The following is a 26,311-nucleotide window of genomic DNA, read 5'->3' as shown; positions in this document are numbered from 1 at the left end:
TAGAACAGTAAACAAGTCATTCTGCATCATACCCGTGGTATATCTTCTGATATACCACGGCTTTCAGCCAATCAGCATTCAGAACCCAACCTATCCAGTTTATAATGATGAATTAATACCTACATCTTGAGTAAAGGAAGAATCCTGTTGATAAATCCCATTGGCTGAATTTGCACCACCATGCACCTGAAAGAGAATCATGAAAGAAAACAGCTTGTCAAGCTACTGTGCATTTTACATTACTCAAACTCGAATATCCTGACTTTTGTATCGAACTACCTACTGTACCACTTTATATTAAAGGGATACTTCAGGATTTTGGCAATGACACCTTTTATCTACTTCCACAGAGTCAGATGAACTCGTGGATACCATTATTATGTCTGTGTCCAGTAAGAAAAAGTTAGTTTCGCGAGCCAATGCTAACTAGCGTTAGCACAATGACTGGAGGTCTGAGTATCTCAAAACAAATCAAAAAATCAAAATCATACTTTATTTGCCACATACGCCGAATACGACAAGTGTAGACTTTACCGTGAAATGCTTACTTACCAAGTAGGCTAAAATAAAAAGTCATAATAAAAAGCGACACAGCATCTGCTAGCGACTTCCAGTCATTGCGCTAACGCTAGTTAACAATTGCGCTAGCGCTAGTTAGCAACTTCCTTGTCAAAGTCCCGAAGTATCCGTTAAAATATCACTAAAACCATTTATTTACGGATTTTACGTTTTAGTTACAAAAGGCAGGTACAGTGTAATTACAGTGTTGTTAGTTAGTACTTTATTACATGGTACATAGACTGATACCTGTTTGCCGTAATGTTTTTCACTTGCTAATCAAACTCAGTTGCGGGTACTGCACACACATTGCAGCAATTGCCAAAAACAGAATGCGACCTAACTGCTGGTAAGATTTCTTGACTTTATACATTTTTCCCAACACATGGCTAACCTTTGTTTAACCAGCTAAACCGCTGGTATTAGCAAAAATGTGTTTGGAGATACCATTCTATCTAATAGGCTATGTTATAGTTTACACTTCCTCGTCCATATATTTTTTGCTAATATATGATGGGGTCCCTGGGTCGCCGATTTGCCTGGGCAGGGATCCCTGTGCAAGAAAAGGTCAAACCAAATGTATTTGTCACATACACATGGTTAGCAGGTGTTAATGCAAGTGTAGCGAAATGCTTGTGCTTCTAGTTCCGACCATGCAGTAATATCTAACAAGTAATATAACCTAACAATTCCACAACTACCTTATTCACACAAGTGTAAAGGAATGAATACGAATATGTACATAAAAATATGAGTGATGGCCGAACAGCATAGGCAAGATGTAGTAGATGGTATGGAGTACAGTATATACACATATGAGATGAGCAATGCAGGGTATGAAAACATTATATGAAGTGACATTGTTTAAGGTGGCTAGTGATACCTTACATCAAGATGGCAAGATGCAGTAGATGGTATAGCGTACAGTATATACATAAGAGATGAGTAATGTAGGGTAAGGAAACATTATATAATATAAATTGGCTAGTGATAAATTGATTACATACATTTTTCCATTATTAAAGTGGGTGGAGTTGAGTCAGTATGTTGGCAGCAGCCACTCAATGTTAGTGATGGCTGTTTAACAGTCTGATGGCCTTGAGATAGAAGCTGTTTTTCAGTCTCTCGGTCCCCGCTTTGATGCACCTGTACTGACCTCGCCTTCTGGATGATAGCAGGGTGAACAGGCAGTGGCTCGGGTGGTTGTTGTCCTTGATGATCTTTTTGGCCTTCCTGTGACATCGGGTGGTGTAGGTGTCCTGGAGGGCAGGTAGTTTGCACCCGGTGATGCGTTGTGCAGACCTCACTACCCTCTGGAGAGCCTTCCGGTTATGGGCGGAGCAGCTGCCGTACCAGGCGGTGATACATCCCGACAGGATGCTCTCGATTGTGCATCTGTAAAAGTTTGTGAGTGTTTTTGGTGACAAGACAAATTTCTTCAGCCTCCTGAGGTTGAAGAGGCGCTGCTGCGCCTTCTTCACCACGCTGTCTGTGTGGGTGGACCATTTCAGTTTGTCCATGATGTGTACGCCGAGGAACTTAAAACTCTCCACCCTCTCCACTACTGTCCCGTCAATGTAGATAGGGAGCTGCTCCCTCAAGTCCACGATCATCTCATTTGTTTTGTTGACATTGAGTGTGAGGTTATTTTCCTGACACCACACTCCGAGGGCCCTCACCTCCTCCCTGTAGGCCGTCTCGTCGTTGTTGGTAATCAAGCCTACCACTGTAGTGTCGTCTGCAAACTTGATGATTGAGTTGGAGGCGTGCATGGCCACGCAGTCATGGGTGAACAGGGAGTACAGTAGAGGGCTGAGAATGCACCCTTGTGGGGACCCAGTGTTGAGGATCAGCGGGGTGGAGATGTTGTTACCTACCCTCACCACCTGGGGGCGGCCCGTCAGGAAGTCTAGGACCCAGTTGCACAGGGCGGGGTCGAGACCCAGGGTCTCGAGCTTAATGATGAGTTTGGAGGGTACTATGGTGTTAAATGCTGAGCTGTAATCGATGAACAGCATTCTTACGTAGGTATTCCTCTTGTCCAGATGGGTTAGGGCAGTGTGATGGCGATTGCGTCGTCTGTGGACCTATTGTGGCGGTAAGCAAATTGGAGTGGGTCTAGGGTGTCAGGTAGGGTGGAGTTGATATGGTCCTTGACTAGTCTCTCAAAGCACTACATGATGACGGAAGTGAGTGCTACAGGGCGGTAGTCATTTAGCTCAGTTACCTTAGCTTTCTTGGGAACAGGAACAATGGTGGCCCTCTTGAAGCATGTGGGGACAGCAGACTGGGATAAGGATTGATTGAATATGTCTGTAAACACAGCATCCAGCTGGTCTGCGCATGCTCTGAGGACGCGGCCTGCAGCCTTGCGAGGATTAACACGTTTAAATGTTTTACTCACGTTGGCTACAGTGAAGGAGAGCCCGCAGGTTTTGGTAGCGGGCCGTGTCAGTAGCACTGTATTGTCCTCAAAGCGAGCAAAAAAGTTTTTCAGACTGGGAGCAAGACATCGTGATCCGCGACGGGGCTGGTTGAATTGCGACTCCACTTTGTCTCTGTACTGACGCTTAGCTTGTTTGATTGCCTTGCGGAGGGAATAGCGACACTGTTTGTATTCGGTCATGTTTCCGGTCACCTTGCCCTGATTAAAAGCAGTGGTTCGCGCAAATGCTGCCATCAATCCACGGTTTCTGGTTTGGGAATGTTTTAATAGACGCTGTGGGTACAATATCGCCGATACACTTGTTAATGAACTCGCACACCGAATCAGCGTATTCGTCAATATTATTGTTCGCCGCAATGCGGAACATATCCCAGTCCACGTGATTGAAGCAATCTTGAAGCGTGGAATCCGATTGGTCGGACCAGCGTTGAACAGACCTGAGGGCGGGAGCTTCCTGTTTTAGTTTCTGTCTATTGGCTGGGAGCAACAAAATGGAGTCGTGGTAAGCTTTTCTGAAAGGAGGGCGGGCGAGGGCCTTATATGCGTCGCGGAAGTTAGAATAACAATGATCCAGGGTTTTGCTAGCCCCGGTAGCATAATCGATATGCTGATAAAATTTAGGGAGCCTTGTTTTCAGATTAAACCTTGTTAAAATCCCCGGCTACAATAAATGCAGCCTCAGGATATGTGGTTTCCAGTTTACATAGAGTCCAATGAAGTTCTTTCAGGGCCGTCGATGTGTCTGCTTGGGGGGGGTGTACACGGCTGTGATTATGATCGAAGAGAATTCTCTTGGTAGATAATGCGGTCGGCATTTGATAGTGAGGAATTCTAAGTCAGGTGAACAAAAGGACTTGAGTTCCTTTATATTGATATGATCACACTACGTCTCGTTAATCATAAGGCATACACCCCCGCCCTTCTTCTTACCAGAGAGATGCTTGTTTCTGTCGGCGCGATGCGTGAAGAAACCAGGTGGCTGTACCGACTCAGATAGCATGTCTCGAGTGAGCCATGTTTCCGTGAAACAGAGAATGTTACAATCTCTGATGTCTCTCTGGAAGGCAACCCTTGCTCGGATTTCGTCTACCTTGTTGTCAAGAGACTGGACATTGGCGAGTAGTATGCTCGGGAGCGGTGCGCGATGTGCCCGTCTACGGAGCCTGACCAGAAGACCGCTCCGACTGCCCCTTCTACGGCGTCGTTGTTTTGGGTCGCCGGCAGGGATCCGATCCATTGTCCTGGGTGGTAGGCCAAAAACAGAGGATCCGCTTCGGGAAAGTCGTATTTCTGGTCGTAATGTTGGTGAGTTGACGTTGCTCTTATATCCAATAGTTCCTCCCGACTGTATGTAATAAAACCTAAGATTACCTGGGGTAACAAATATATAATAATAATAATAATAATACATTAAAAAAAACAAATACTGCATAGTTTCTTAGGAACGCAAAGCGAGGCGGCCATCTCTGTTGGCGCCGGAAGACCCCTGAAGTCGACTCTTTTTCTAAATGGCCACAATCAACAAAATCAGTCCTGGAAAAGGCAAAACAAGTACTAGCTAGAGCTGATCCTGAGCTTGTTTACCTGGGTCTTGTCTGGGTGCGTGCGCATGGCTTGCACCAGCTGGTCCACTTCCTGGTTGTGCTCCAGGGCTCCCCTCAGGGCCTCCTCGGTGCTCAGGAGCCGCTGGCGCAGACGGGTCACCTCCGAGTCCAGAGCCGATGGGTCCAGCATAGAGTAGCGCCGGTGGTCTGGGGACGAGCCCCTCTCCCTGCCCTGAGAACACACACATATCACGTGTAGGAATCAACTGGGTGTTCATTAGGCACCAAAATAAAGAAAATGGATTGAAACAGGAAGGGGCTACCTTGTCTTTTGAAGTTTTCTTTTATTGCCCTAATGAACAACACTGTTTAGTTATTAAAGCCCTTCCTGGAAAAATGTGGAGGGTTACATCTATCATTGCTAGATCTGCCTTTAGTATAAATACAGGGAGCACATTGTTTTTTTAATCATATAGAATACAGACAAGAATGAAACAATAGCCATGTACTGTATCCACTTTGAATAAGAAATGATTATAATCTTAATCAAGTAGACTTTTCTACTGCTAGACCAGCTTTCATCTGTGTGTGAACAGAAAACACAACAAACAAAACTTTATTAGTGCACACCGGAGCAAACCGTTTTGCAGCGAAAACAAGCGTTCCTCGCGGTTTCGTCCTGTTTACTTTAATTTGGTTGCAAGTGAATAACCTTGGGTTGATGGACACATGATGTGCTTCAAGACGGGCGGAGCCAGCAATGTGATTGACATCTCCCAGAACCCCCTCCCTCTCACCAGCAGGAGCAGTTTGTCTCTCAGGGTCTTGATGTCATCCTGGAGTTTCTGCTCCTTCACCCTCCATTCCGCCTTGTGCACCTCTCGGCTCAGGTCTCGGTCCAGGCCAAGCGAGTGGCAAGGGGAGTCCAGCAGTAACACCCTCAGCTCGTTCAGACTCCTGAAACAAGAGGACGATACAGTAAAGAATAACATTAAGATTTACCCTTGCCTTCCTGATTCAGGTTAGCCTGGTCCCAGAACTGATTGTGCTCTTGCCAACTCCAATGCTGTCATTGGCATGACAATTCCATAAGGAATTGGCAAGAGAGCAGAAAGACTGGCACCCAGGCTAGATTAAGAGTTGTTTCATCATCAATGACCCAAACCTATCGACGATACAGGGAACATGCTTTATTGAGCTGTGCTAATAAAAGCATATATATATATATATATATATATATATATATATATATATATATATATATATATATATACACACACACACACAGTACCAGTCAAACGTTTGTACACACCTACTCATTCAAGGGTTTTTCTTATTTTGACTATTTTCTACATTGTAGAACAATAGTGAAGACATATAAACTACGAAATAACATATGGAATCATGTAGTAACCAAAAAAGTATTAAACAAATGAAAGTATATTTTAGATTCTTCAAATTAGCCACCGTTTGCCTTGATGACAGCTTTGCACACTCTTGACATTCTCTCAACCAGCTTCACCTGGAATGCTTTTCCAACAGTTTTGAAAGAGTTCCCACATATGCTGAGCACTTGTTGGCTGCTTTTGCATTTGACCCAATCAGTTGTGTTGTGACAAGGTAGAGGTAGTATACAGAAGACAGCTTTGCACACTCTTGGCATTCTATCAACCAGCTTCATGAGGTAGTCACCTAAAATGCATTTCAATCAACAGGTATACCTTGTTAAAAGTTAATTTGTGGAATTTCTTTCCTTAATGCATTTGAGCCAATAAGTTGTGTTGTGACAAGGTAGGGTTGGTATACAGAGGATAGCCCTGTTTGGCAAAAGACCAAGTCCATATTATGGCAAGAACAGCTGAAATAAGCAAAGAGAAACAACAGTCCATCGTAACTTTAAGACATGAAGGTCAGTCAATGCGGATAATTTCAAGAACTTTGAGTGCAATCGCAAAAACCATCAAGCACTATGATGAAACTGGCTCTCAAGGAAGACCCAGAGTTACCTCTGCTGCAGAGGATACGTTCATTAGAGTTACCAGCCTCAGGTTACACCCCAAATAAATGCTTCACAGAGTTCAAGTAACAGGCACATCTCAACATCAACTGTTCGGAGGAGACTGCATGAATCAGGCCTTTATGGTTGAATTGCTGTAAAGAAACCACTACTAAAGGACACCAATAATAGGAAGAGACTTGCTTGGGCCAAGAAACATGAGCATGACATTAGATCGGTGGAAATCTGTCCTTTGGTCTGATGAGTGCAAATTTGAGATATTTGGTTCCAACTGCCATGTCTTTGTAAGATGCAAAGTAGGTGAATGGATGATCTCCGCATGTGTGGTTCCCACCGTGAAGCATGGAGGAGGAGGTGTGATGGTGCTTTGCTGGTGACACTGTCAGTGATTTATTTAGAATTCAAGGCACACTTAACCAGCATGGCTACCACAGCATTCTGCAGCGATATGCCATCCCTTCTGGTTTGCGCATTGGGGGACTATAATTTGTTTTTTAACAGAACAATAACCCAAAACACTCCTCCAGGCTGTGTAAGGGCAATTTTACCAAGAAGGAGAGTGACGGAGTGCTGCATCAGATGACCTGGCCTCCACAATCACCCGACCTCAACCCAATTGAGATGGTTTTGGATGAGTTGGACCGCAGAGTGAAGGAAAAGCAGCCAACAAGTGCTCAGCATATGTGGGAACTCCTTGAAGACTGTTGGAAAAACATTCCTCATGAAGCTGGTTGAGAGAATGCCAAGAGTGTGTAAAGCTGTCAAGGAAAAGGGTGTCTACTTTGAATAATCTAACGCTTTTTTGGTCACTACATGATTCCATATGTGTTATTTCATAGTTTGGATGTCTTCACTACTATTCTACAATGTAGAAAATAGCAAAAATTATGAGAAACCCTTGAATTAATAGGTGCGTCCAAACTTTTGACTGGTACTGTATATACAAACAAAAGTATGTGGACACCCCTTCAAATTAGTGGATTTGGCTATTTCAGCCACACATTTTGCTAACAGGTGTATAAAATCGAGCACACAGCCATGCAATCTCCATAGAAAAACATTGTAGAATGGTCTCACTGAAGAGCTCAGTGACTATCAACATAGCACTGTTATAGAATGCCACCTTTCGAACATGTCCGTTTGCTCAAATTTCTGCCCTGCTAGAGCTGCCCCAGTCAACAATAACTGCTGTTATTGTGAAGTGGAAACGTCTAGGAGCAACAACGGCTCAGCCGCAAAGTGGTAGGCCACACAAGTTCATAGAACAGGACTGCCGAGTGCTGAAGTGCGTAGCACGTAAAAATAGTCTGTCCTCGGTTCCAAACTGCCTCTGGAAGCAGTCAGCACAAGAACTGTTCGTCGGGAGCATCATGAAATGGGTTTCCATGCTAGAACAGCCGCACACAAGCCACTGTCAAGCGTCGGCTGGAGTGGTGTAAAGCTCGCCGCCATTGGGCTCTGGAGCAGTGGAAAAGCGCTCTCTGAAGTGATGAATCACGCTTCACCATCTGGCAGTCTGACGGACAAATCTGGGTTTGGAGGATGCCAGGAGAACACTACCTGCCCCAATGCATAGTGCCAACTGTAAAGTTGGGTGGAGGAGGAATAATGGTCTGGGGCTGTTTTTCATGGTTTGGGCTAGGCCCCTTAGTTCCATTGAAGGGAAATCTTAACACTACAGCAAATAGATATTATTTTTTATCCATGAAAGGCAGGTGACACGGTCAAATACTGCAAACTTAGGTGACCGAAGAGTCACTGAGGTACCTCATGTTGCATTATTGTCTTTTTAATTCATTTTAGCTTATATTTCCAGGCCTAAATTTACTAAGTGCTGTGCGTCATCTCGCTAAACACCTTAGAGTAACATAGAATTATCAGCCTGTCACGACTTCCGCCGAAGTCGGTCCCTCTCCTTGTTCGGGCGGCATTTGGCGGTCGACGTCATCGCCGATCCACTTTTCATTTTCCATTTGTTTTGTTTTTGTCTTACACACCTGGTTTCAATCCCCCAATTACTTGTTCATTATTTAACCCTCTGTTCCCCCATGTTTGTTTGTGAGTGATTGTTTATTGTATTGCGGTCCGTATTTGTGGCCTTGGTATTATTGATGTGTATTGTATTATTTATTGAGTAAAATTGCGACATTACTCATATCTGCTGTCCAGCGCCTGACTCTTCTACATCAGCTACACACAGACACATTAAACAGCCATGTCAATGCATTGATTTGAAGGGTAAAAAGGCCTTTTGGCCCTACTTTTAATCAGGCTAATTATCTCCATTACATTAACAGCTTTTAACCTAAGTAGGTTGATCCTCATAAAACAGATGTCTAGTGTACATCTAGTGACTGCATATCACAAAGATGAGTTGCGACTGTTTCGTCAGTCTTTGAAAATGCAAGATTCTAGAAGAAAATTCTGTATATCTAAAGAGTGGGGGCGGTTTCACATGCTTTATCAAACATCTCATCTCCTTCAGAGGAATGTAAGTTCTCTCTTGGAGCAGTGGGTGGGCTGCTGTGAAAATTCTGCGCTGTGGTGGAAAATCAAGTGTTATCTCTCTTTCTCTCTCTCTCTCTGTCAAATTACCTCTCCTTCTTCAGTAACTCCTGGCTAATGACGACCAGCTGTCCCGATGCATCATGGGACTTCTTGGTCATGGACTCAAGGTCGGCCTCCAGGCGCATCTTCTCCTTGACCAGGGTGTCAGCCTTCTTCTCACCTGAGCGAACTTTGCCCTCCAAGGCTGATGGACCAAGACAGGTTGGAGAAGGATTTAGAGTTAAACGTTAAGTTTGGACCAAACAGTGCTGCAGTGTCGGAGCTTTGGATATGTGCAAAGTGGTTGTTCTACTGGATATTATAGGTGAATGCACCAATTTGTAAGTCGCTCTGGATAAGAGCGTCTGCTAAATGACTTAAATGTAAAATGTTAAATGGATATGTATATTCAGTTGCCAGTCAGTGACAATTTTTATACAAGTTTCATAATTCAGGGATTACATTTTTTTCCATGCAATATGTTTGAGTGAACATTCAATCTCAGGCAACCAAATACTTACTGTACATGTAGTTGACAAATACGACACATTCACTCTTTATCAAGACATTCATAGAGTGCAAAATATCATAAATAGAAAAGAGATTACATACGCACAGAGCAGGTGCTGTATATCAAACAATGTTAAAGGGATACTTTGGGATGAACTTGCAGATAACATTTTCATGTCTCTGTGTCCAGTATGAAGGAAGTTGGAGGTAGTTTTGCGAGCCAATGCTAACTAGCGTTAGCACAATTACTGGAAGTCTGAGTATCTTGTGCATTGCCAAAATCCCACGGTATTCCTTTAACTAAAACTGCATTCAATGCTCCCATGGGAATTTATTTGACAACTTTTGGACCACTCAAATCTTCATCAGTTGTAGCGGCATAATTTACCAGTTATCTGTGATTTGAGGGCATCAAACTGTGACGTGAGAGTGGAGAACTCTTTTTCTCTTTTGGTCAGGTTCTCCATAGTTTCTGAAAGAAACGTGAAACCACCGTTGGTCAAAAACCTTGGAATCTAACTATGCAATGTCCTCAAAGTACAATCAAAAGCCTACAGAGGTCTGACATTTGAAATACTTTACTATAACACATGTTTGTTTTAAGGGTCTTTAAAACCATTCTCATTAACATAAAAATATGTGTACAGTAACAACACAACTTAATTAACTAGGTTAACATTTACGATACCTTCAACATTCTGTTTTAGCTTAATCTTCTCCTCTGAGATGTCATTATTTTCTATAACCTGAGTGGGAGACAGAATGGAGAGTTAAAAAGCAAATCCATGACAACTCTGTGCTTCATTTGTTTATTGAGGGCAAAGATGTGGAAACACACAAGGAAGTAGAAATGCATGGATATCATGTGGAAGTGATATTATTTACTAGTGTAAAGAGTCTTTCTAGAAAGTGCTCTCTAATACTGACTGTGAAAAGTAGCTAGCATTAGATCACATGAATAGGGGCTTTAGTTCCACTCTAAATGCAACCTTAGTTAATTTTATAGTTGAGTCAAAGGACTCTAATCTCATATGGACCACAGCATAGCATCTACAACTAATGCTACCACAGCTATTCCCTGGAGGACTCACGTTGGCATCTTGTGGCATGTGGTGGTCATCCTGCACCGCCTGCAGTCGGTTCTCAGTCACCCTCAGCTTTTCCTCCAGGCTGTGGAGCTCGGCCCTACTCTGGGCCTCAGCTTTCTGGAGGGCCTCATAGTCCACCATCTTCTTCTCAGCCAGCTCAAGGCGCTCCCGGAGCTCATCCTGGGCCCCGTCCTTCTCTCCCTGCAGCCTCTCCACCTCGCCCACCCGCAGCTGGGCCTTCTGGAGCTCCTCCCGGGCATCTCTCAGCTCCAGGGTCAGCTGGTTGCTCCTGGCCTCCGTCTGGGCCTGGTTCTTCCCGTTCTGGCTGCTCTCGCCCAGCTGGTCCTTGGCGTCCTGCAGGCGGGAGCGCAGATCCTCACGCTCCTTGGCCAGCACAGCCGCCTCGATCTCGTGCCTGGCCTTGAGGTTCTCCAGCTCCAACTGGTGCTCCATGCGCAGACTTTCCAGGGTGGTCCTCAGCTCCTGAGGGTCCTGCTCTTGGCCCTCAGCCGAGCCGTTCTGGCTGGATAGCGAGGTCTTCAGGTCCTCCAGAGAGCGCTGGTGGTCGTTGACCAGGGTGTCCAGCCTGACCTTGAGGAGAGGAGAGGATACACAATTATTAATACTAAAAGACACACCCATGCACACACACAGAGTAAAAGAGAGAAAAGGAGAGTGAGAGAGGCCAAATTGTTGGTGTGAGGAAGATTTTAATATAAAAATAAAAGAGAACAGTGCCTCTCACCTTCCAGTTGTCCATCATCTCCATGTTCTCTGTAGTGGCCTGCTGGACTCTCTGCTTCAAATCGATGATCTCCTGGCTCTGTTTGTCCACCGTGGCTTTTAGTCTGTTTGTCTCCTCCTGGCCCGCCGCCACTGCCGCCTCGTACTTCTCCCTCAGCTGGCTGCTCTCCTTGTGGTGCTCCCGACCCGCTGTCAGAAGCTGCTCCCGGAGCAGGAAGGTCACTGACTGGGCCACCAGCCCCTGGGTGGGGTACCCGTCCTCGGCCGTGTTGGGGTGAGAGTCTGGGTCCCTGAGCTGGACCTGGAGCTCCTCGATCTCGGCCTGCCGCAGGGCCAGCTCCTCCTCCAGCTGCATTACGTGGCTCTTCTCCTCAACTGTGCTTTGCTGTGGAGGGAGAGAGAGAGAGAGAGCACTTCATTGCCGTAACGTGGTTTGTCATTAACGAAACCGACAGGGGTGTCTTTCCCGTAGCGTGGTGATGTCATTCCAGGATGACATCATTCAAGCATAAATCGTTTCGATAAAATGCTTGACTAGAGCATGCATGCCAAAGGAAGAGGCATATTGAGAATCATATGAGCGTACAAGCTGGGCCTGTAGAATACAGATGAAATTCCTTGGTTTGAGGAAATCCTTTGTTCGCAGATGTAAAAAAACAAGTAGAGCTTTTAAATCAGCAAGTGCAGTGCAACATATGAGATGAAGTTTATAAGGAAAATGAAAGGGAAAGCAAGCCATTCTCTGCAGGTTTCTCACTCTAGAAGCCAGGCAGAAGCACAAAGCCCATAGCAAACCCCAGACATAACACTACACATAGCTAGGCAATCACTAGGAGCACACATAGTAATTAAAGTGTGACATTTACAAACATCCAATTAAAATGACTGAACTCCATGTTTGACCAAGCAGACCTGATGGCAAGCAGTGCATAGTATGTTAATGTGGCCATTGAGAGAAACGCAACTCTACAGTTGATCGGTTTCTAGAAAAAGGAGTTAACAGAAAGTTCCCTAATAGCATTCAGACAATAATTAAGTCCAAGAAAAATGCAAGATTGACTGTGTAAGATCCACATCGTCAACAATAGACAATTGAGAATCAAACAGTTTAGATAGCTTAGCAGATGAGCAGAGCCGAACGAAACGACGAGTCCATTTTGTTTCACCTTGGTTCTTTTATCCAACCTCAAGGGTGCCGCATCAAGTCTGCGTCTTCCCTGTAGGTATAAGCAGTATTTGTAGCTCTATATAACATTCATGACGCAACTGTGCTGTCTAAGTACTTAGCCTTGTGTCTCACCACAAAACGATTGTATAGTTATACACTCAGCGGCCAGTTTATTAGGTACACCCATTTATACTGAACAAAAATATAAACGCAACATGTAAAGTGTTGATCCCATGTTTCATGAGCTGAGCCTCCAGCGGGGGTTCCCAGTCCGGAGCCTCCGGCGACGATCCAGGGTCCGGAGCCTCCAGCGACGATCCACGGTCCGGTTCCACGAAAGTGGGGGGAGCCCCAAGCGGAGGGGGATCGGCGTCCCGCACCAGATGCCCACCCGGACCCTCCCCTATGGGTTCAGGCTTGCGGCCAGAGTCCGCACTTTTGGGTGGGGGGGGGGGGGGGGGGTACTGTCACGCCCTGACCTTAGAGATCTTATTTATTCTCTATGTTTGGTTAGGTCAGGGTGTGACTCGGGTGGGAATATCGTTGTCTCTGATTGGGAATCATACTTAGGCAGCCTGTTTTCCACCTGAGTTTTGTGGGAGGTTATTTTCTGTTTAGCTTATGTGCCTGACGGAACTGTGCGTTTTCGTTTTTCCCTTTTGTTATTTTGTTTGACTGTTTCATGAAAATAAATAATCATGAGAACTTACCACGCTACGGTCCACTTCTTCAACTACAAACGACGAGAGTTACAATTTTGTCACACAACGCAATGCTAACATATGTCTCAATTTTTATAGGAGGATGTAATTGGCATTCTGACTGCAGGAATATCCACCAGAGCTGTTGCCAGAGAATTGAATGTTAATTTCTTTACCATAAGCCGCCTCTGTCATTTTAGAGAATTTGTCAGTAATTCAATTTTGGCAGGCCTCATAACCGCAGACCATGTGTAACCACGCAAGCCCAGTACCTCCACATTTGGCTTCTTCACCTGCGGGATCATCTGAGACGAGCCACCCGGACAGCTGATGAAACAGAGGAGTATTTCTGTCTGTAATAAATCCCTTTTGGGAAAAACTAATTCTGATTGGCTGGGCCTGGCTCCCCAGTGGGTGGGTCTAAGCCCTCCCAGGCCCACCCATAGCTGCACCCCTGCCCAGTAATGTGAAATCCATAGATTAGGGACTAATAAATGTATTTAAATTGACTGATTTCCTTGAATTAAATAGTTGAAGTTGTTGCATGTTGCATTTATATTTTTGTTCAGTATAGTACTGGGTCGGACCCCCCTTTGCCTCCAGAACAGCCAGAATCCTTTGGGGCATGGAAACATTGCTCAATTGGTATCTAGGGACCTTACGTGTGCCAGGAAAACATTCCCCACACCATTGCACCACTGCCACCAGTCTGTACTGTTGAAATCAGGCATGATGGGGCCATGGACTGCTGCTTACGCAAAATTCTGACTCTGCCATCAGCATGACGCACCGGGATTCGTCGGACCAGGCAATGCTTTTCCACTCCTCAATTGTCCAGTGTTGGTGATCACGTGCCCACTGGAGCCACTTATTTTTATTTTAGGCTGATAGGAGTGGAACCCGGTGTGGTCGTCTGCTGCAATAGCCCATTCGTGACAAGGATCAACAAGTTGTGCATTCCGAGATGTCACTCTACACACCGCTGTTGTACTCTGACGTTATTTGCCTGTTTGTGGCTCACCTGTTAGTTTACATGATTCTTGCCATTCTCCTTCGACCTTTCATCAACAAGCTGTTTTCACCCACAGGAGTGCCGTTGACTGGATGTTTTTTTGTTTGTTGCACCATTCTCGGTAAACCCTAGACAGTGTTGTGCGTTTTTAAGGCCGGACGTTTCTGAGATGTTGGAACCGGCGTGCCTGGCATCGACGATCATACCACGCCCAAAGTCGCTTAGGTCACTCCTTTTGCCCATTCTAACGTTCAACGAACAGTAACTGAATGCCTCAATGCCTGTCTGCTTGCTTTATATAGCAAGCCACGGCCATGTGACTCACTGTAGGAGCGAACCATTTTCATGAACAGGGTAGTGTACCTAATAAACTGGCCGCTGTGTGTATATTACTATATAACTGTATAAGACAACATTTTGGTCCTCAGCAGAACTTCAATGGAAATGTGACATTTGTGCTAATTGTAATGCAAAATTATGACCTCAACAGTGGAAACAAAGCTGACTACAGCTGACAACCGCTCCAGCAGTGCACCCTGAGAAATCTAACAAGATTTTGCGAGTGAGCAGCAAAAGGAACGAGGAAAAAGTGATCGCTGCAGATGAGAGTTGAAAACTCGAGGCTACATCCAGGGCCGAGTGAGTGGTCTCCAACACTCTGACACTCTACAGCTAATGGGAAACCGAGTAGGAGTGGGGCTGAGAGCCAAGCGAGATTAGATAGAGGCTGTGTCTCAGGCACCCTATTTCCTTATAGAGTGCACTGCTTTTGAACAGGGCTCATATGGCTCTGGTCAAAAGTAGTGCACAATAGGGAATAGGGTGCCATTAGAGACGCAGCCAGAGAGAGATGGAGTGGTTTTCCCATTACGATGACTCACACTCTGATAGCAGAAAAATTTGAACATAATTTGTGCAATAGAGACCATGAGGACAATTCAATTAGGGGGATTTACCATAGTTGACTAATACAGATCTAGTATTCCACAATTTATATATATATGTAGCAACATTGTTGTTTTCTCAATTCTTATACCAGAATGTACATTCATTCATTCATTCATTAAATAATCGATTCAGGTAACACTTATGCAATTTGTTTCTCGCAACATGAAACCTAATGTCATGTTCTAAGCATCTGTACAGAGCATCCTTGGCATCCTTGATACATAAATCAGGGCAATGGCACCACATTCTGATTGTAGTCTATGCCGTTTGATGACGTAACTGACATATTATTTTCTGTATGAGTGACTGAGTTTGGGGACCTTTGGAGACAGGTGCTGGACAGGAATGACAAGGACTTGTGTTCAAGTCCCACTGCAACCAAAACAAAAGATACAATGGAAAAGCGCAAAGTAAAATGGATACAGGCAGGAGCTCTAGGCTGGGCTAGCTTTTCCATTTACCCGCTTCACCTCTAATTCTTTCTGAAGCTTTTCTGCTCTCGACTTTTCGAGGAACAGATTCTGCTCAAGCTGCCGAATACGGGCATGCTCCAATTTCGTCTGAGTCTACAGAGAGGGAGAGAGAAAGGAGAGACAGGAGGTGGAAAAAAAGACATAGAAGGACAGAAACCTGTACAGGTTGAAGAGACGTGTGAAATACACATCACATGGGATTCTCTGTAACAGCAGTCAACAGATTGAAGGATGAGACATTTTACAGACAGAAACACTGAAAATGTGAAATGTCCCTCTGTCTGTCTTTGCTCACTTACTGTTTGACTTGCTATATGTTTGGCACAGCCTGTTGGTCACTCTAGCATAACTGTGTTGTTATTAGCCTACTACTCTTTAATTAATAGCTTTCACATTGCACTATAGGAAGAGCCAAATTTGATCACTTTTGCCAAAGTAATCTTATAAACACACATTCTCATCCCTTCAAAACACGTTTATCAAACTGTTTATCTAAGCTTTTTACCAAACGGTAGACAAATACCTCAAGGTCTCCTTTGGTGATGGACTCCTCCTCCACTCTGAACTGAAGATCTTCCACTTTCCTGTAATAACACATCGGCCACTAGGTGTCAGGGAAGTGCCACAGAAGAGCATCACAACCCGACAAAGGCTTTCATTCAAAGCAATTTAGTGACTGCATACAATTTTGGCATTCATATTTGAGTCCTGTGGAAATTAAATCCAACGACCTTGGCTTTGCTAGCGCCACTCTTACCAACTATGCCACAGGAACACACTGGGTCAAATATATATGGTCAGTGCTTGAAGTGGAACGAAATAGGGTGACACCATTTTGGGTGACAGTACTCATATTAGAGTGAATGTTCTTTAAAAAGGTGCCGATACTCCAGCAGTAGAATATTTGAGTCGGATTCAGTACTCTGTACAGGAAAGCATCGGCCCACTTCAAAAACTGCATACAGTATGTAAATTCAATCTCTTGAAGTACACTTGATTGAGCATGACCAGTGCAATGGAACCAATGGAATAGTCCCAAAAGTGCAACATCCTCCCACCTTGAAAACTGGACAGGCTAAATCAAGCTCACTTCAAGTATGTGAAAGTGTTTGACATACGTATTTGGCCCAGGTCTGATCACAGCACAGACAACCATGGATGCCTCTCAAATGGCTCCCTATATACCTTATTCACAGCTGAACGTTCTATAGACAGCTAGTGTTGCTAGTAGGTTGGGAGATTATACCGTTTATGATTTTCAATACTGTTTTTTTTGGGGGGGGGGGCACATGCTACACCACAGCTTATAACTATACTGAACAAAAATATAAAGGCAACATGCAACAATTTCAAAGATTTTACTGAGTTAAGGTTCATATGAAGAAATCAGTCAATTGAAATAAATTCATTAGGCCCTAAACTATGGATTTCACATGACTGGGAATACAGATATGCATCTGTACCTTTAAAAAAATGGGCCTCACAATGGGCCTCAGGATCTCATCACTGTATTTCTGTCCATTCAAATTGCCATCGATAAAATGCAATTGTGTTCATTGTCTGTAGCTTATGTCTGCCCATACCATAACCCCACCACCACCACAGGGCACTCTGTTCACAATGTTGACATCAGCAAACCGCTCACCCACATGATGCCATGCACATGGTTTGCAGTTGGGTACTGCCAAATTCGCCAAATTCTCTAAAAACGACGTTGGAGGCGGCTTATGGTAGAGAAATGAACAATAAATTCTCTGGCAATAGCTTTGGTGGACATTCCTGCAGTCAGTATGCCAATTGCATGGTCCCTCAAAACTTGAGATGTGGCATTTTTTGTGCTGTGTGACAAAACTGCACATTTTAGAGTGACCTTTTATTGTCCCCAGCACAAGGGGCACTGTGTAATGATCATGCTATTTAATCAGCTTATTGATATGCCACACCTGTCAGGTGGATGGATTATCTTGGCAAAAGAGAAATGCTCACTAGCAGGGGTGTAAACAAATTTGTGCACATCATTTTAGAGAAATAAGCTTTTTGTGTATATGGAACATTTCTGGGATCTTTTATTTCAGCTCATAAAACATGGGAGCAACACTTTACATGTTGCGTTTATATTTTTGTTCAGTGTATAAGAAATCTAAGATGCTATGCATTTGGTTTGCTAACTTGCTAGCTAAGTGGCTAGATGTCAAGATCAAGCTTCTTGGTTACAGCAAAGACATTCAATCCCCTCCTGGAGCAAGATCCCTGTTGACTAAACAGTTTTGTGAACATTCGGTAATACCGTTTACCGCGGTATGGTACAGAAACGGTATGAACATCTGGATACCGCCTAACCCTAGCGGCTAGCTAATAAACGGTTGTGTCTTTCAAAAACAGGGCATATGACAATGACAATGAGCTAGAAATGTTCTTCTTAGTACCCCAAATGGATTCTGTTTTAGAGTGTAGGTTTTAATCTGTTTCTCTGAAACTGGAAACACTTATCTCCCTCGCTAGCTTTAAGCACCAGCTGTCAGAGCAGCTCACAGATCACTGCACCTGTACATAGCCCATCTATAATTTAGCCCAAACAACTACCTCTTCCCCTACTGTATTTATTTATTTTATTTTGCTCCTTTGCACCCCATTATCTCTATTTCTACTTTGCACTTTATTCTACTACAAATCTACCATTCCAGTGTTTTACTTGCTATATTGTATTTACTTTGCCACCATGGACTTTTTTGCCTTTACCTCCCTTATCTCACCTCATTTGCTCACATTGTACATAGACTTATTTTTGTACTGTATTATTGACTGTATATTTGTTTCACCCCATGTGTAACTCTGTGTTGTTGTATGTTGTCGAACTGCTTTGCTTTATCTTGGCCAGGTCGCAATTGTAAATGAGAACTTGTTCTCAACTTGCCTACCTGGTTAAATAAAGGTGAAATAAATAAAATAAAAATCTACAGGTCACAGGAAGGTTTTTGCATTGGTTTCAATGACCAAGATGTGAATAAGGTCTAAGGCAATAATAATATCCTGTTGTCATATTTTTATTTTATGACAACAGGATATTGAATAGGGATACCTATATTAAAATATGATATTAAATTGCTCTGTGAAATGTAGTATTTATATATTTATGTGGCACATCTTGTTCACAAATGATTGCCCTAACAAGGACAAACCAGCCAGATTACTCCATAGAAATCCCCAACATTGTACCTTTTCTCTTCTTCAAGCTGATTGGCTAGCTCTACTTTGTCCTTCTGAGTGCTGGCCAACAGAGTTTTGACTTGATGGAGGTTGCTCTCCGTCTCTGTGACATACTGTAATCAGAGAAAAAACAATATCAGTGATGAAGTGTACCATGCTATCACCAAGAGTGATTTGACAAGTTCTCAGTAAGTAGACAAACACTTACCCCTACTAATTTAGGCCTGGTTCACATGTGCAGTGACAATAGTAACAGAAACATTGATTAAATCAATCATGTTTTCATTGTCAAATTGAGTAGATTTCTTTGTCAAGTCTGTAGATTATACAATAAGGGTCGGTTTCCGGGACAAGTTTAGTCCTTGACCAAAAAAGCCCTTTCAATGGAGAATTACTTGACGCAAATCCCCGGACGAACCAGAGCACATTAGAGATGCTTTCTTGACAGGTAAGTAGCGCTATGAGTCTGGTAAGCAACACTAAGTACAGTAACGGCTAAGTGTGTGTGTGTGCGCATCATTCAGTTCCAAGGATTTACAGCACACACTACTACAATACCATTCTTTCATTGGAACATCACCATTGAGAATGCTTTTTAGTCCTGGACAATGCTTAATGTACAGTACAGATTCATACTGTGTGTCTGACTGATATGTGAAAAATCTGACTGTGGCCTTGAGCGAGGCACTTAACCCTAATTGCTGCTGTAAGTCATTCTGGATTTAAATTTATATATGCACTTGCTTTTCTCTTATTGCAGTCAAGAGCCCAGCCATTGACTCATCAATATGGGCAGACTAATGGCAGACTAATTTAGGACATTTCCCTGGCTGAGCCACAGAGTGGGTGATAGCATGCAGTGACAGTTACAGCATGCATCTGAAATGGTGCCCTATTCCCTTTGTAGTGTACTATAAAGGGGAAATGATGCCATTTCAAATACCCCTGTCACTGCACACAACATACTCGCACCCATAGGGCTCTGGTGTAACGTAATGCACTATATGGGGAATATGGGGCCTTTTGGAAGCAGCCACACTGTCAACACTGTACCATCGATATCACACATTCTGAACAAAACAAAAACAATCTTTGTCGGGCCAACCTACATTACATAACAACATGCTGGTCTCAGATCTCTTTGTGGTGTGCTGCCAATTCCTATGGCCAATGTGCAATAGCAGGTCAAACAGATCTGGAATCAGACTCAACATGCAGTGGGCCCTGGGAAGAGTAGCTGTTGTTGCTAATGTAACATCTAATGGGGATCTGAATAAACCAATAGACCAAATACTTTCCTTGTAAGGCAAAACAACATTCTTCCAGCGCTCTGTTTCACACAGTCATCACAGTTTTAATGTTTTCGTGAATCACGTACAAGAAAGGTTTGTGTGGCATACTATTTAATGCTTTGCCATTGCCACTGTCTTGCTATGGTCTTTCTAGGGAAAAATATGAAATTCTCTAAACATTCTAGTGAAATAAATGCTAGTTTATTTCCTAGCCGTGTGCCTTTGACACAGCATGGTGGGAGACATAAACTTTGGTATGGCTAGCCCAAGGCCAAGATCCTCTCTGTTTCCGCTATAAACACTGTCACCTGATTGGTTGAGAGCACTGGACTTGCTTCCCTTGGCCACACTCGTTTTGCATTAGTGAAATCTCCAACAACCTAGGGAAATGCAAAACGAGTGTGCACCTAGTCTAGCAAAGAGACATCATGGAAGATAACATTCCACTTTGAATTGCTTCATGAATTTGAGGCTCGGGCTTGTTTATGAACGATGCAGATCTCCAGGCAAACCATTATTCACAGGCTAGTACCTCTATGAGTCTAGTAAACAAGGCTAAGTACAGTATAGACTAAGTAAATGTGTATATGGTGTGTTTTGATTTATTTGCTTGCATGAGTGTGAACATGTTTGTATGTGTGTGTACTGAACATGTGTACATGTGCATGCAGACATTCGTGTGTCAGTCAGTTCCAGGGATGTACAGCATTACACACCTGCTCCACTACACCCAACTATTTTCAGTCCAAATAAATCCAAAACAGACTGGCACTCAGGCTACTGCCTACCTGCAGGTGCTGGGCCTTGAGGGCGTTGAGCTCCTTCTCTACCTCACAGATGTGGCTGGTGGCCTTGGCCACCTCGGCCCGCTCCAGGTCCCGCTCGGCCAGCAGCTGCTCGATGTGCTGCTGTTTCTCCTTCAGGGCCTCCTGCAGCGCAGTGGTGCCAGAGATCTTGCGGGCATAGCGCGACGACGTCTCCGTGAGCTATGGAGGGGGAGAATAATGGAGTGAGAGAAGGAAGAAGTGAGGAAAGAAGGTAGAGGAAGGGAGGCAGAGAAGGAGATGGGATTAGAGGAAATGTGTCTTGCAGCGGTACACATGAACAAATAGATACATACTCAGTTTAAAAATACAAGGAAAAGGAGTGCTGGCATTACCAAATCACATAAGTTATTTTTATTCTGCATGGATCAGGGCTTTCATGATATTGTTAGATTATTATTTCATTCAGGTTGAGGGCTTTCATTTAGTCTTGGAGCATTAGAAAAACAAATTAGGAGAAAACTAAACATAAATACAGGTCTGGACCATGGGTGGGCAACATATGACACCATGCCGGATCCGGCCCACAAGCCAATAAAATGGTGGATGTCTGTTAACCCAATGTGCTTTTTTTATAATATATATTTTTTTAAATTACATTATTTTGGATAAAAAAATACTTGAAGTTGACACTTGAAGGTCTAAAGCGAAATAGAAAGTATGTAGACATGATAATACATATTTTTCCCACCCTCAAATTACTTTGATGAACAAAGTCCCGATATGGTCCTCGAATCAGAATTGCCTACCCCTGGCCTGGACACGTGATTTGAACAGATCTGCATTGTGATCCAAATAGTATTTAGGGAGTAAGTGAAGAAGGGGACAGACGGAGGGCCAAACTGGGTCCCCCAGGTGCATGTTAACACACACACACCTGAGGCAACGAAAGGTATAGTGACAGTGTGACTACAGCAGACTCTGTTTGATGACAATAGAGAAGGTGTGTCTGTATTGTACATTAGCCCTAGGGCAAGCACTAAGATGGCCGCCTGAGTGAGAGCATGCCAGACCGTTATAATTAGAGCGTCCTAATGCTGGCTGAGGGGAAACGGTTAATTAACCCAATGTGCTACATGCACATCCTATGCCTACTCTTCCAAATATGTCACCTGACTGACAGGATGGGGAGGGGATTCAGAGTACACAGAGATACATTTTCATCAATACTCATAAGATACCAATACTATCTCTTTGTTTCTCTTGCGTATGTATGTGCTGTTCCTCAATAGCCAACGTGTTTTTAGTATTCTATGTAATGTGTCTCTACTGCGTTCGTCTGTAATTTTTTTCTCTTAAACACTTTGGGATCGTTGTCCTCTCTGACCAAGAACCTGGGAGAAGGTTTTAATGGATGTGCGCATACAAGCCCATTAGACTTGCAGTTATAGTTATGAAAATACATTGGTGTGTGTGTATACTTGTGCCTATGTATCTCTCACCAGGCCAGTGCGGCTGGGCCGCCCGCCCACCGAGGAAGCCACAGAGCTAACAGAGCTGATGGATGAACTGCTGGGGCTGTGGGCTAACGACGACACCCCCATGGCCATCCGCTTGCTCTTCTTGGCCTTGGCTGGGCTGGTGGAGGGGAAGCCGATGCGGATCACCTTGTGGATGGGGGCGAACAGGCCAAACCTGGGCGGGCACTGGAAGTACCTGGGTTAGAGGAGAGGAGGGAGGGGAGAAGAGATATCTCGGTACCAATTCATTTGGATAGTCCATCTGTAGACTATCAGTAACATTTCAACTAACTAACTAACTATCTACTAACCCTAACCCTAGCTCTAACCCTAACCTTAACCTTAACCCTTAGTTTAACCCTTATTCTAACCTAACTCTAACCTTAGGTAGGTAGTACACCTTTTGGAAAAATACCATTGGCAACACATACACTGCCAGCCCAAATAAATGCTTCACAGAGTTCAAGTAACAGACACATCTCAACATCAACTGTTCAGAGGAGACTGTGTGAATCAGACCTTCATGGTCGAATTGCTGCAAAGAAACCACTACTAAAGGACACCAATAAGAAGAAGAGACTTGCTTGGGCCAAGAAACACCAGAAATGGACATTAGACCGGTGGAAATTTGTCCTTTGGTCTGGATTCCAAATTTGAGACATTGGGTTCCAACCGCCGTGTCATTGTGAGAAGCGGTGTGGATGAACAGATGATCTCTGCATGTGTATTTCCCACCGTAAAGCATGGAGGAGGTGTTATGGTGTGGGGGTGCTTTGCTGGTGACACTGTCGGTGATTTATTTAGAATTCAAGGCACACTTAACCAGCATGGCTACCACAGCATTCTGCAGCGATACGCCATCCCATCTGGTTTGGGCTGAGTGGGACTATCATTTGTTTTTCAACAGGACAATGACCCAAAACACCTCCAGGCTATGTAAGGGCTATTTTACCAAGAAGGAGAGTGATGGAGTGCTGCATCAGATGATCTGGTCTCCACAATCCCCTGACCTCAACCAAATTGAGATGGTTTGGGATGAGTCTGACCACAGATTGAAGGAAAAGCAGCCAACAAGAGCTCAGCATATGTAGGAACTCCTTCAAGACTGTTGGAAAAGCATTCCAGGTGAAGCTGGTTGAGAGAATGTCAAGAGTGAGCAAAGCTGTCATCAAGGCAAAGGGTGGCTATTTGAAGAATACCAAATAGGGCTATCTTCTGTATATCCCCCTACCTTGTCACAACACAACTGATTGGCTCAAATGCATTAAGAAGGAAATAAATTCCACAAATGAACTTTTAAGAAGGCACACACCTGTTAATTGAAATGCATTCCAGGTGACTACCTCATGAAGCTGGTTGAAAGAATGCCAAGAGTGTGCAAAGCTGTCATCAAGGCAAAGGGTGGCTATTTGAAGAATCTCAAATATAAAATATATTTGGATTTGTTTAACACTTTTCTGGTTACTACATGATTCCATATGTGTTATTTCATAGTTTTGATGTCTTCACTATTATTTTACAATATAGAAAATAGTAAAAATAAAGAAAAACCCTTGAATGAGTAGGTGTTCTAAAACTTTTGACCGGTGGTGTATTACTAAAATGTAAACTTGCGTACTTGCTACGTCTCGACCACTACCTCCGGAGGTAGTGCACGACACTTGCCCGACAGTTGCCCCCCTTGAAGCAGGGCAGTGTAAACAGAATTGTCTAGCTGAGCCAACAGCCCCACAGTAAAAATGGTAATAGCAGAGCCTGATATATTCTGAAATTGTTGCAGTAACTGCCGGCTGCACTGAGCCACATAACTGTCAGTGTGAGACGCGTGATGGGTGAACAGATGATCTCCGCATGTGTATTTCCCACCGTAAAGCATGGAGAAGGAGGTGTTATGGTGTGGGGGTGCTTTGCTGGTGACACTGTCGGTGAAGCCCATCCCCATCACCAAAAACATGTCAAATGTAGATCATACAAATAGTAATATTATGTGGTGATTTCAGAGGTGGCACGACAGGTCCCAGAGAGGTGGGGGGAAATTATTTTCCTGGGGCCCAGAGTTTTTCCTGATCTGGTAGTGGGCTAACCTGACCAACTCTGGATCCTAGTGGTAGTGTATGACATTGTAATAAATCAGCTGTAAAAAAAAAAAAATGATACGGGCTACGATGGGAACAGATTATTTTTTTAATCAGGTCATATGGTAAAAAAAAAATAAGTCCTGGAAAAACTCCTGGCCCTAGGGAGGATGAAAAATCAGAACCCTTTACACAGAGACAATAACTGCAACTGGACAAAAACGAACAGGTTTCAGCTTGCTGTATGCAGGCTTGCATCGTGTAGGCCTTTCCATTTGTAATTACAAATATTCTCATACAGTATGTCATCACATTTGTGTTGATTGATTAATTCCAGTCAATCATTTTGGATTAAAAAGGCCTAGGTAGCCTAGCCACCCGAAGTATGAATATAAACCAAATTTGATCAAATTCTAATTTTCTCAGAACACAAATAAATGTGGCCTATTTTACGCTATAAATATATAGCTTAGGCTATAAAAACATGACGTTACATTTTCCCTGGCTGAGATGGGAGTAAAGCGCATACTGTAGGCTTCTCTAGGCTACCTGCAGCTGTGGTTGTTATCAGTAGGCTACTGTTGATCAGATGGAAGCACAGACTAACTGTGCATGTTGACAAATCATGAGGCTTACATTTTTACATTTTTTGCAGCGGGTATGGTTTTCCATAAAAACAGCTTGTTGTGGTGAATTCACTTATACCGTATTGTGGCATTTATAAAATACTACTGTAAAATGCATTGCAATGTGATTTGTGACAAGTCATGGCTAGTCGTTGTCGAGTATTCCCTTACATCAACAGGTATTTTATTAGAAATCAGTCACTTTAAGGGCAGAAACCATGCTTCTGGTTAAGTGGGTTGCAATATTTGCAGTGGTAAAATCTTTCAAAAGCAGGTTGCAATAAATCAAATATGAAAGTGGAGGGAACTGGAGCATGTTGCCGCTAGTTTATGCCTGCACAGATACTGTTCCATCTCAAAACAGAATGTGACATTCATTTTGTAATTAGAAGAAGAGTGAAGTCATATTCTGGAGAGTGAAGCCATATTCTGTTTGCACAGCGATTCATGTTTTCACCATTTTGAAAATAATTCAGTTGAATATTGTGTTACAGAGGGGAACGCCTAGCTCTAATGGTCTACCATACAGAGGAATTGTAGCTAAAATTAGAACGATGCCGTCTTGTCTGACACTAAACCACACATGATTGATTTTTGAAGACACTACTAAGCCTACAGCTAGATTTGCCAGACAGGTGTATGTGTGTGTGGAGGTTTGTGTGTGTGCATGTGAGAGTGCGTGTGTGTAGGACAGAAAAAGAGACCGAGTGAGAGACAGAATAATAGAAATAAAGAATGAAAGAGAATGATAAAGGGGGAATAGAGGAGGAATACAGAGAGAGCTTGCAGCAGAGATCCAGCAAGAGAATGAGAGAGTGAACACATACAAGGGAGTTAAATCAAGCAGGAGAGGGAGATAAAGAGAGACAGACATAGACATAGAGGCAGAGGGAGAGAGAGAGATTGGTAACAGACGGTGTATACCTGGTTCCAGCCACTGCACCGTCGTTCTTCCCCAGGGGCTCGTCCAACTCCACGCCGCACCACTCACCCTTGGCAAAGTCAGTCTCCCCCACGTAGCGCACCACTCCTGTCTTAGTGCCCCCCACCTGACAAGACAAAGGAGCATGG

The 26,311-nt window shown here is 43.7% G+C and overlaps 1 protein-coding gene across 5 annotated transcripts in view; it reads right to left on the bottom strand.

Annotated features, from left to right (window-relative positions):
* The window catches only part of clip2 (CAP-GLY domain containing linker protein 2), a 96,415-nt gene that overhangs the window by 2,315 nt on the left and 67,789 nt on the right, over positions 1–26,311 (bottom strand). Inside the window, exons 4-18 of one of the 5 annotated variants that reach the window (XM_029699912.1) lie at positions 26,165–26,289; positions 22,522–22,735; positions 21,044–21,241; positions 18,973–19,076; positions 16,280–16,340; positions 15,754–15,849; positions 12,621–12,671; positions 11,456–11,839; positions 10,714–11,301; positions 10,311–10,368; positions 10,011–10,094; positions 9,161–9,317; positions 5,346–5,505; positions 4,589–4,780; positions 124–186 (exon numbers count right to left, since the gene is read on the bottom strand). In XM_029699912.1, the coding sequence (XP_029555772.1) occupies positions 124–186; positions 4,589–4,780; positions 5,346–5,505; positions 9,161–9,317; positions 10,011–10,094; positions 10,311–10,368; positions 10,714–11,301; positions 11,456–11,839; positions 12,621–12,671; positions 15,754–15,849; positions 16,280–16,340; positions 18,973–19,076; positions 21,044–21,241; positions 22,522–22,735; positions 26,165–26,289 (2,535 nt within the window). Of the gene's footprint in view, positions 1–123; positions 187–4,588; positions 4,781–5,345; positions 5,506–9,160; positions 9,318–10,010; positions 10,095–10,310; positions 10,369–10,713; positions 11,302–11,455; positions 11,840–12,620; positions 12,672–15,744; positions 15,850–16,279; positions 16,341–18,972; positions 19,077–21,043; positions 21,242–22,521; positions 22,736–26,164; positions 26,290–26,311 lie in introns of all 5 variants that reach the window. The other 4 variants (XM_029699913.1, XM_029699914.1, XM_029699915.1 and 1 more) reach the window with 4 other exon arrangements.

The sequence above is a fragment of the Salmo trutta genome, chromosome 19, assembly GCF_901001165.1.
Source record: "Salmo trutta chromosome 19, fSalTru1.1, whole genome shotgun sequence".
Classification (NCBI taxonomy): domain Eukaryota; kingdom Metazoa; phylum Chordata; class Actinopteri; order Salmoniformes; family Salmonidae; genus Salmo; species Salmo trutta.
Note: the sequence above shows the minus strand (reverse complement) of the source record. Positions and strands in the feature narration are given on the sequence as shown.